At 42.2% G+C, this 12,187-nt stretch overlaps 1 protein-coding gene across 1 annotated transcript in view; it reads right to left on the bottom strand.

Annotated features, from left to right (window-relative positions):
- Positions 1-10,403, bottom strand: part of LOC308091808 (ankyrin repeat and BTB/POZ domain-containing protein 2-like) — a 28,489-nt gene extending 18,086 nt beyond the window's left edge. The window contains exons 1-2 of the mRNA XM_080437534.1: positions 9,761-10,403; positions 8,625-9,042 (exon numbers count right to left, since the gene is read on the bottom strand). Of these exons, the coding sequence (XP_080293660.1) occupies positions 8,625-9,042; positions 9,761-10,231 (889 nt within the window). The 5' untranslated portion in view covers positions 10,232-10,403. The remainder of the gene's footprint in view (positions 1-8,624; positions 9,043-9,760) is intronic.
- Between the last annotated feature and the right edge of the window lie 1,784 nt (positions 10,404-12,187).

Below are 12,187 nucleotides of genomic sequence, written 5' to 3'. Positions count from 1 at the left end.
TCCTGTCGCCAATGTACCCTGAGTGAATTAAACACTGTATCTCTCCCTCTACATTTCGTGCATTTATGTACAGTGCAGACCATGTCTATATGGTACTGGTCATTGTGTCTCCATTGTACTGGTCATTGTGTCAATAAGGTACTGGTCATTGTGTCTCTATATCATGGTCAGAATCATGTCAGTATCATGTGACATGACACTGACCACGATACTAACTATGATACTAACCACAATACTAACTATGATACTGACCATGATGCTGACATGATACTGTCATGATACTGACATGATACTGACCATGATACTGACCATGATACTGACCATGATACTGACATGATACTGACCATGATACTGACATGATACTGACCATGATACTGACCATGATACTGACCATGATACTGACCATGATACTGACATGATACTGACATGATACTGACCATGATACTGACCATCTTCCTATAATTTGAGTAACCTCTGTCTGTCCGTCTGTCTGTCTTGGGTCGTGGTCTGTGTCGCGCCTGTGTTGCGCATGCGTCGCATCCACAGAGGGTGGAACTGCGCATGCGCGACACACTGTTGCCCGTGTGTGTGCGCAAAATCCTGAGTTTCAATCTAACTCAGTGTAGAAATTGACTGACATCTAAACTACTAATATTTGAACCTGTATAATTTTAATCACTGTCGAGGCATTACTCCTCAGTACTCTGTAAACTGATAAAATAATAAATGAAAATATCCAACAGAGATTCAGAGGCACTTTACTGGCTCTAAAACGGATAAACCTCAGCATTGTCCTCCGGGGAAAACACATAGGGAACCGTAAACACAGGACCTTGACTGAAAGAAAAGCTTTCGTTCCAAATGTGCCACCACGAGAATGAAATGCAGCACATAATTGATATTGATTACCTCGCTCTGTTTAGAAAAGAGAGGTAAACTGCTCAAACAAGTATCTATTCATGAACACAAGAGGCCAGTCTTTGGCATGAGACAAAGCACAAATGACTGATTTCTAATCCCTTACCTAGACACTGAACCCCCCCCCCACCCCCCCACCCCTGGCTGAGCTACTGTGTGCTTACGTCCATAATCATGTGTGATTAAGTCATTTCCTTTCACTCTGTCCCTGTGTGTACGTGTGTGACTGAATGAAAACAGAACATCCACACGATTCTTGTTTGTGAGTGGGGGAAAGGTAGAGACAGAGAGAGACAGAACTACACAGGCAAATGTTAACCCATGAAGACCTGGAACGCATCTGTGTAAATTTTTTATTTTAGCTAAAAAGCATTATTCTACACTTTGGCTATTGAAAAATAGCAGATATACAAGCTCATAGCGCGGCACAGAGTGGCGCTATAAGCCTGTAGATCTGCTATTTTTGAGAAATCGAGAAAATGTGTGCAAATCATTGAATATATAGATTTTTTAAGCGAACATTTTTAACTAAAATCTTTGCTTCTTGGGGGTCCCTGCTCCCTGGAACAACATATTTTGAGATGGGGGTCCGCGGCCAAATACATATAATTTTGGGGGTCTTTGACATGAAAAAGTTTGAGAACCACTGCCATAGTAACATACGTTTAAAAAAAAAAAATTTAGGAGGCACTTTTCTACATAGTAAGTACATTTCTTACTTAGTTTGGAGATTGTTTTATTTCACACTTGCTTTGGCAATGTAAACGTATGTTTCCCATGCCAATAAAGCCCCTTCTGAATTGATAGAGAGAGCGAGAGAGAGAGAGAGAGAGAGAGAGAGAGAGAGAGAGAGAGAGAGAGAGAGAGAGAGCTTCTGTGGTCAAATGAGAACAGAGGCACGCAGTCACCCGGGCCAACACAACAGCTCTGTTCTGCTGTGTGGTATAATGCTCCGACTGTGTGATTATTGGAAAACACGACTACAGTGGGGCCAGGACAGAGGGCTGTGAACCGGCTAGACCTCAGCTGGAGGTGTGCACAACGTAGTTGTTGATTTAAACTAGTTTTCAAAATACAGGGTCAAATCTCTGAGAGTGTAAAAATGTAAACCAAATACCCCATAGACCCGTAAGGATCGGGTCCATTTGTTTACATTCGTGCACTCTCTTGAGTTACAAATGCATAAATGAACACTGAGGATTTTATTGTGTATCAAGAGCTTATTTAGGGTTAGGGTTATAACGTCTGCGTTCGTGTTAGGGATACAAATAGGGTTATGGTAAGGGTTAACATTAGCGCTCGGGTTTGGTATGGGTAAAGTTTAAGATTTAGGTTCAACTTGACAAATTCAGACTTTATGAGGTGTTCTAGACAGCAAAATTCTGAGTGTTTATTTAACTCTGAAAAGTACAATGGACCACAGTTGAGTATTAGGAGTAAACAGAGTGGTTGGTTTGCTCCCTGAAAGACAACTCCTCTTTCTCTTCTTTAAACGTCTTTTGAACTGTGTCAGAAACGAGGTTATCACACATGTTTTAGCATTAAGTCTTTATCAGTGTGTTATTCTGTCCCTTTGGTGAAATGCACCCAATCCAGTCTAGAGTACCATGTGAACTCAATATGTTCTACTTGGAGAGCAGACAAGCTTTACTTTCCATGCAGAAAATTATATTATCTTACAAGAATTCCAGTCCAGGTGATGTATGTGTCTCTCAACTCAACTAATCAGCCAAACTGGAAAAGCATGAAGTGGAACAAAGGTCTCAACTGAAGAGTTTAGCCTAACAGGGTTAAATAGACTTTCCTTCTTGTGACCAGAGGATCGCAAGTTCAAATCCCTGCGACTCTCAATGTGCTGCTCAAAAATACTGAACCCATTCCAGGGGGAATCACAAATGGTGAGAGTGAGAATAAAAGAACATGCAGAGTGAGAGAATAAAGAAGAAAATAAAATCCTACTTAAATCGGCATAGTGGCTGGCAGTACTTGCGATGATGTAAATAACACCGCAGTTCTTATTGGAAGAGAGTGCCAGTCCACTGCATTGTATGAGCATAGTATACAGTATACTGTATATTTTGTATTTCTTTTTCCATCAGAAGCAGATTGAGATTCCCTGTATATAAGAATCTGCTATTCAAATAAAATGTAACTTACCTTGACCTCTGTACACCGTGTGTTCAGGTCAAGGAAGGGTTTGTGGCTGTTGAAGGAAACTTGTGATCCAGATGATATTTCATACCGCTGGAGTTGTGAGCAGGATTAGAGCAAGAATCACATTACTGTACCACCAAATTTAATTTAATGTTATCTCCATCTGGCCTCGATGCAAAACTGTAAAAACAGAAGGCCTTTTTTTCATTTTGTTCCAAGCTTATCCTTTTCAAGCTTTAGCTACAATGTTTCTCATGGAGAAACAACTCTGTGAAACACATCAGTTGTTTGGTTCTGGGATAACAGAGATGGATGATCTGATGACAAAATAATCAGTCCAAGACGATTAATCAACGGGTTGGTGATTTTCTCGTTGATAATTTTATTGAAATGTGTCCCTCTGTCTCTTGGATCAGACCTTGTGGTTTCTTTAACAAATACCACAACACTTTACAGTGGAAAATCTCTCACAAATCCATTGATGGCTTAATAATAATAGTGTTCTAATGGTTATGTACGGATATATGATATGAAACATATGGATGCAATTTGTTTTTAAATACAAATTTAATAAAATACATAATGTATGGAAAATATATGGTATTTACCGTAAGTACCACAAATATATATCATGATCAAATATGAGAATAAATGGCATATACGCCATATACTGTAAGTACCAAGACTATATGTGTGTAAGCCTACATGGTGACTGTGTTAATTAAGTGTTAATTTAACTCTGAGAGGGTACAAATGGAACCAAATGGACCCTCAGTAATGAATTAACACAGGGTGTTAATGTGTTCCTAGTACTCGTTTCATGTTGACATCCATGAAGCCCTAGGCTGTGTCAACTGTGTGCACGGCCTCCTGGGATAACAAAGCATACCAGCACGTCACAGGTTAACACCATTACGCTGCCATAACAATGTCTTCCCGCCACTTCTCTGAGTGTGTTTGAAATGTGTTTCACTCACGTTTTCACTCAACAAATCCAGAATGTTAATTTAACACCGACTGTGTAAACATTTGTACAACTTCAATGTTAAATCCACACTCAGTATTACAGTGCAGGATGCTCTTTTTCACTGATTGCAACACTGATTGTAACATAATCTCTATGTTAACTTTTGTGCCATGTATGAGATTAATACATAGTTTACTTTGGTGTCTGGTCTGCACCCAATACCACAACCATCATAAAATACAAAATAAAAAACACTCAACTGACGCAAGACAAAAGACATGGCTATATAGACATTCTGTACATCAGGACTCAAATTAGTGCAACTGGATGTTAAGTAAATGACAAAAATGATGTGAGTGTGGAGACAAAACAACACTTAATAAAGCACCGGGGCCCTACAAGTGTGGAGAAATTACAGGGTAGCGTTAAAAACAAAATGGAAGTGATACTTTTCAACACAGTAAAGCCCAATCTCCGCTGAGAGAAATCATCACACACCGCACATCCATTACATATTTGAGTGCTTGCTGCTGTAGTGATTTGAGCAGATAATGGCGTTACAAGCTGTGTTCCTGGATGAGCTTAGCAGGGGAAGAGGCCGCGAGCAGAGCCGTCCTACTGTAACTCTGCCTCGGGTTTCACTGCAGGGATTTACTTTTATTGTCGGGTTAAAGAGGCAGAACAGTTTTGCCATTGTTTGACGCTTGTTGTGCAATATGCCATTAAAAAGTGAACCGATGCATGAGGTAATGTATTGTGTTCCAGCTTTTATAAGTGTAAGTAAACTGTACAGCATTGGTTCACAAAGCGGGGTCCTTGGGGGGTGGGTTTCCAGGGGGTCCCCAGCAAAAGTAGTTATAGCATCACAACCACTTTATCAATTTATATGTCGGCTATTCAAAAATGGCAGATGCAAAAGCTCACAGTGCTGCAAGCTTGTACATCTGCTATTTCTGAAAAACATTGAAAAATATCGAAAATGTTTGGTTTGCTTTTTCCTTTTTTTTTTATAAATCTTCTCTTCTGGGGGTCCCTGGCACAAACTCTTTTCAGATGGGGGTTCGCGGCCAAATAAACATTTGGGGGTCTTTTGACACGAAAACGTTTGAGAACCAGTGTACAGTGTCTATATCTGTGCCTGTGAGTGAGTGTGCGCGCGTGTGTATGTGATTGAGTGTGATTGAGTGTGAGTGAGTGAGTGAGTGAGTGAGTGAGTGAGTGAGTGAGTGAGTGAGTGAGTGAGTGTGCGTGTGCGTGTGTGCGTGTGTGTGTGTGTACTCTACAGTACATGTATGTATGTACCTATTTGTGTATGTGCGAGTGCATTTGCAGTGTTCACATGGGGGGCTGACAACTACCCCCTGACCACAAGTTGAACTGTGAAAACAGCCTTCTACGTGCTTCTTTGTACCCAGGGGCAGCTTAGACAACACCTAGCCTGTGTTTATTTAGTCTGGTGGACAAACCACTGGCCCCTGCACAGGGAGCATGAATGGAGGCCTCTTTGGCCTCCTGTGTGAGGAATAGAAGCTAACTAAGGACGCTAACCACCAGGGTTGAGTCATTAAGTTGACATTAATGAGCTGTAACAAAGTCAGGGCCACTGTTCTCTGGCTCCCAACTTGAAGTTGGGAATAATGAAGGATTTGAGTCTCTGTCGGGTTGTAAACCTTGCTTTATTTTTCAGGAATTGTGTTACCAACGGATCCATTCATTTGTAGTTATTATTTAATCACAAGCTCTTGTTAATACTTTTCATTGGTTCAATATTTATAAAAGCACGGACACTCTTCACCCCTTTCACTTTCGCATATTTCAAAAATAGCATGAATATCAGATCTACAAACTCACATGTCACATCACGACGTGTGGTGAGCTGTTAGGCTATTTTAGCTACTTTTGTAGTATAACGAAGTAGGGCATTAATTTAATTAAAACGTTAAAATATGGAGATACAAGGTTTCTGTCCGACGGCAATGATTTGAAGAAACCAAAGATGAAATGTACAAATTTCAAAATAAGCCTCGAAGAAGAAGGACTCGAAGAAGAATTCTTAAAAATGTTTTCTATATCCTAACAGTTTTTTGAAAAAAATCTTTAAAAAAAAAAAGCAGATCTACAAGCTCATAGCGCAGCACTCGGTGCCGCGCTATGAGCTTGTATATCTGCTGTTTTTGAATAGCCAAAGAAATCTAAAGTGACACAGATGCGTTCCAGGTCTTAATGTAATTTAAGTGATTAAACACCTCTTGGTAACTAGTCTTGCATGCACATTCTGCGTTCACAGAGGTGTCATGTTTAGACAACCAGAGTGTTAAACGACTGCTTTATTTCACCCTCTAAAATCACCCTAATCATTTCTACATTATTTCCAAATTGGGCTACTGAAGATTAGATAGGTCATAATATGCAGATCTGCATATATATGGTGAAAATATGCAATTCTTGCTATTTTCTTTTGCAACCCATATTTCAGCCCTACCAGCTGCCATATTTTACTGAAGTTTATAAGGAGTCAAGGAGATTAGATACTTTTGTATCTCCAACAAAATCATATAATAGAATATCTTTAAATAATCAATAAATTGCCTAGCCTTAATTTAAACCTGGGTCTCCCGCATTGGGAACGCAAACATCGCTCATGCAAAGGGGAATCGCCCCTTTGCCGATGGAGATATCATAGGCTTCCGGCAGGGGTACTCTGCTACATTCACTCCCCTTTGACCACCCCCCGACTGGGAAACCTAATCCTGGACGATTCCCTGATGTAACCACCTGGATATGAAACCCTGTCTACCACATCAACCACTCACTTAAAGGATTCCCTCTTGATTCCTCACTGACAGGGCTACTCTGCTACACCTGTACCCATTGTGCAGTAAAATTCCTGTGCATGTATTGTAGTAGGTGAATGAAATATTTCTTAGTTCTGGTAAATATTAGATCCCAGCTTGTTCAAAGAGAGAACTGCGCAAATGGTGGGAAAGAATGTACTTTGTGGTTCCTAACAGGATGTGTCTAATAACAGGGTATGTTCTGTAACGGCAATCAGGGGGAAATGTGTAGTCGATGTGGTGAAGAAGGGTCACTTGGTCAATGGGAGGCAATTCAACATTTTGGTATGTTTCCTTGAACTGTGACCCCTGTCTTCTCAGCTGCACCCGACTGCAAAAGCTGAATATAGGCTACAATACATGTTGTCCAGCCACCTTTAAAAGAACCAGCTCAAGTGGTGATGTGGAAGTATCTTAAATACTGCAGTACGTTTACACCAATTATAAAGACACACACACACACACACACACACACACACACACACACACACACACACACACACACACACACACACACACACACACACACACACACACACACACACACACACACACACACACACACACACACACAAACACACACACACACACACACACACACACACACACACACACACACACAGATAATGCAGATGTTTATCAGCAAGTATCCTCTACTTCCGTGTCGCTTATTATTCCCCAAATTGCTACTTTCCTGTCTGAGTGCTTTGGCTCTAACCCTGTCACGGTACTGCTAGGCTTCTAAAAACCACCACTGATTATCATTGACCACCACCATCATCTGGATCAACATGAGATGGAGACATCATTAACTAGCAATTACCCACTATCTTACAGCTTTATAATGTGATCAAATAGGAGACAGACATAGTGATTGATATCTGTTTTAATCATTTCATCTTTTATCAAATTACCGCCGTCCCACCCCTGGATCCCCCACAATTTGAGCCTTTATGAGTGATCCACCCACACGCGCCCCAACCTAAACTGATTTATCCACAGTAGGCTATACAATGTCACCTGATTTACACTTAGCTGCACGTGGGTGTTGCATACCAAAAATAGCAAATCTAAAAGCTCACAATGCATCGCATCACGTGACACGTCTGTTTGTCTTTCTATCTCCATCAGCTCTTTTCTTCTCTCTTTTGTCTGTCTGACTGAGTCTGACTGACTGACTGGACTGTCTTTCACTCTCTCTTAAAATAGAAGATTAGACACGCACACGCACGCTCGCACACGCACGCTCGCACACACACAAAGCCTATACCTCACAGGTATAGGTAGGTAGGTAGGTAGGTAAATATTAGCAAATATTGTACTTTTACTCCATTACAATTATTTGAAAGCTTTAGTTACTAGTTACTTTGTAGATTTTGATTATTATTATTATTATTATTAAAAAACATACATTAACCACTTCAGCCCTATTTAAACTTTGTTTTTTTTAAATAGCCGATCTACAAGCTCACAACGCGTCGTGATGCGACGCGTTGTGAGCTTGTAGATCTGCTATTTTCAAAAGATTTTTTATTAATTTTAGACAAATGATAACTTGTGAAACGGGACATTCTGCATAATGAGTAGGCTACTTTTACTTTTGGTACTTTAAGTATGTTTTGATGCCAATACCTTTGTACTTTTACTCAAGTAAAATTTGATTACCGGACTTTTACCACCATAGATAGATAGATAGATAGATAGATAGATAGATAGATAGATAGATAGATAGATAGATCAGTCTGACTTACCGTTGGCGTCTTTACCGCAGACCAGATGCTCGTAGACTTGCATCAGACCCCACAGCTCGGCGTCGTTGTTGACCGTGGCCTCCAGGACCTCTGCGCTGACCTGGCCGCCGGTCACCACCTCCTCCTCGCGCAGCATCACCTGCACGGCCCGCGCGCCCACCTCCTCCACCAGACTCTCCACGCACGCGGTCAGGCAGATGGCGGCGTGCTCGTGCACACGCACCGAGACGCGGGTCTCGACCATCCAGCGGAAGAAGCGGCCCACGGAGAGAGTCAGCCCGCAGCGCGCGGACTTGCCCGGCTGACGCGCCGCTGCGCTCCCGGAGCTCATGCTGTCCAGAGACAGCGCTCTGACGGCGGAGGCCGCGCACTTCTCTGCCAGACCCCAACTCAGCACCAGTCTGGCGGCGCTCTGCACCTGTAGGGCAGTGTGATCATCATGACAATTTACTTGACTATTAAATTGTCACACAAATAATTGCGATTATGAATTTAATTGTGTTTTTGGCATTAAAGGAGTAGTTCACCCAAAAAATGACTTATTTTCTATCAATTGCACTCCCCATGAAGCCTTGAATCCATGGATTTATTTTAGTTTTTGTGGCATTCCAAAGACAATAATTTGATTCCCGTCTCCTACCGGCTAATGTATCCGGTAGGAGACACAAAGTAGATTATTTGTGTCTCCTACCGGATACACACCCGGTCATCAAATGATTGTCTTTAGGAATGCCACAAAAACTAAAATAAATCCATGAATTCAAGGCTTCATGGGGAGTGCAATTGATAGAAAATATGTAATTTTTTGGCTGAACTCCTCCTTTAAACATGGGAACATAAATAAATGTTACTTTTCTGTTTGGCTTTTAGGATTCGTAACCAAAACATTGCATATGGGGATTAGGGACAGACAGAAAGGACTGACATATTTCTTAATAACTTTGTACTTTCAAACTTAATATGGGCCTATATTATATCAAATATAGGCTTGTAGATTTAGGCTACACTCATTTTTGTTTTAATGTTTGAAAATATATATATATATATAAACATTTTTCAACATAGAAATAATTATCTCAAATAATTGTGATTAGGCTATATAATAATAATTGTGACAGGTCTGTAATAATCTGGACCTCGAAGCGCGTGCATCTCCGGTGCAGCTCGCTGAGTCTCTGCGCCTCGCGGGACAGGCGGACCAGAGCCCTCCGCATCAGGACAGACAGTCTGTGGACGGCGTCCCAGCTGAAGGACGCGTCGTCGCCGGTGACTTTACGCAGCACCCCCCGCAGCTCCGCGTCGGTCCACGGGTACTCCTCCAGCTCCGGCAGACACGGACACTTGAGGAGGAGGAGGAGGAGGAGGTCGCCGCCCGGGTCCCGGTCCTCCTCTGGCGCCGTGCTCACCGTGTCCCAGCTGCCGTTCCTGCTGCTCAGAGAGCCGGTGTAACCCATGGTGTAACCCCGCTGAGGGGAGCTCGTCATCACGTGGGACTGAGACTGCCTGGAGCGGGACGAGGAGCGGCTGAGGGACTTGCAGGAGGAGTCCCCTGTCCCGGCCACATAGCCAGAGTCCTTCTCCATGTCTTCCAGGGTCTTCTTCATCATCACCACGCTGCTTGTTAACCTGGCTACGAGCTTTAAATTTAACAAGTGACTTTTACGCACAGTGGGAAAAAACACCAGACATCCTTCACAAACCAAGCTTCTGAATAAACTGTAGATATATTAAGACACATAAGCCGGTATTCTATCTTATAAACAACCTGGAATACCAGGACCAACGTATGATATCCCTCGCCCGGCCGTGCCAAAGTCATCAAAGCATGGAGGGGGTGAAGGTACTTTACGGACCACAGCGAACCAATCATCTGTCGGTGCTGAGAGAACCAATCAGACACACGTGCGCACTATAATGACTGTGTTTACTGCTGTCTTACAGCGCCACCGTGTGGGAAGATAAGGGAGTTTAAAACAAGTGGGCTGCAACTCAACTGCAACAATGATGTATTCGAAAATATATTTTGGACCCTGGACACATGATTTGGACATTTGGACTTTGGAATTAGACCTCCCAGGTGTGTGTGTGTGTGTGTGTGTGTGTGTGTGTGTGTGTGTGTGTGTGTGTGTGTGTGTGTGTGTGTGTGTGTGTGTGTGTGTGTGTGTGTGTGTGTGTGTGTGCGCGCGCGCGCGATCAAATTAATGGCAATAATATTTTGTATTCGTAAAAAAATATGTACACTTGTAAAACATTACATGTGGTTGTAACTTGTGGTTTGTGTTTGAACTTGACATGTTGTACCTATAAACATGTTGTAATTGTAGATATAGATTTTCAATTGACATTTGTGAACAGAAAAAATACAAATGTAAATGCCTCTAGTCAGCTACAGCAGTGGTTTTCAACCCTTTTCCATTAATTATTCGGCTTTGAGCCACGGACCTAACCTCACTCCGTCAAATGGAAGAAGCTTGCGACACACATTTTGTTTCACAGCGTACTTGCATCTGAGACTTCGGGCGCAGAATCGATGACAGACGGAGTTTCATTTTTTCAAGCTACTAGGCAGGTGATTGGATGATCCCGCCCCTAGCAGCCGCTGATTGGTTCGTATGCGCAGCGGTTCGGGTCCCAGACCCTCCTTCCTGAAACCAAATGCAATGCAATGCATGAGATTTCCGGAGGGAGGGGGTGTTTACCAGGCTACCACGGACCACCATTCGATGAGATTTAGCCTCTTGTAACAGAGTATTTCTCCATTGCAGTATTGATACTATTACTTAAGTAAAACATTTGAGTACTTTTCCCACCACTAATTCTTGTTCTTTCTTTTTTCTCCAAGGGCATAAATGATTTCATCATAGGGTGGCGCTGCACGTTAACGCTGACACCAGGGTTGCCATGTCCGCTTATTATAAGCGACTTTGGGCTTATCTTTCTGTAAAGTTGCTTGTTGGTAGTTGCGGGTTGCGTTTTTTTGGGCTTGTGTCTGTTAAAGTGTACTTGCTTATTTGGGCTTGCTTCCAAACTTTGTGATTATTATTTAAAACAGTGGTTCTCAAATATTTTTATGAAAATGTTTTGTGCCACAGGGAGTATTTGTGTTGTTAGAATGTTTCAAAAATATATTCCAAAAATATATTCCACATTTTATTGCAAGAGTTTTTGAAAATAGCAGATGAGCCGTTGTGAGCTTGTAGAAAGTCCTCATGTGGCCTATTTCCTCCGAGGTGGAATGGAACTTATGCCACATGTGCATGTGGCATAAGTTGTTTCTTTTTGTTTTCCTAGACCATGTTGCTTATATCTCACAAAACCTGGCAACAGGCACTCAGTCAGACACCAGAGTTTGTTGGAGCGTCACAGTACGTTTTAACAGCGGGCGACTCTCGGGCGATCACCGGCGACATCGTCCAAAAGATAAAGAAAATCCATCTTTTCATCGCCCATCGCCCTATCGCCAGTAGTCGCCGGCTCTCATAGACTTTCTTTATCTTTTGGACGATGTCGCCGGTGATCGCCCGAGAGTCGCCCGCTGTTAAAACGTACCGTCAGGAACACAG

The sequence above is a fragment of the Gymnoscopelus braueri genome, assembly GCF_963280865.1.
Source record: "Gymnoscopelus braueri genome assembly, chromosome: 1".
In the NCBI taxonomy this organism is placed as follows: Eukaryota; Metazoa; Chordata; class Actinopteri; order Myctophiformes; family Myctophidae; genus Gymnoscopelus; species Gymnoscopelus braueri.
Note: the sequence above shows the minus strand (reverse complement) of the source record. Positions and strands in the feature narration are given on the sequence as shown.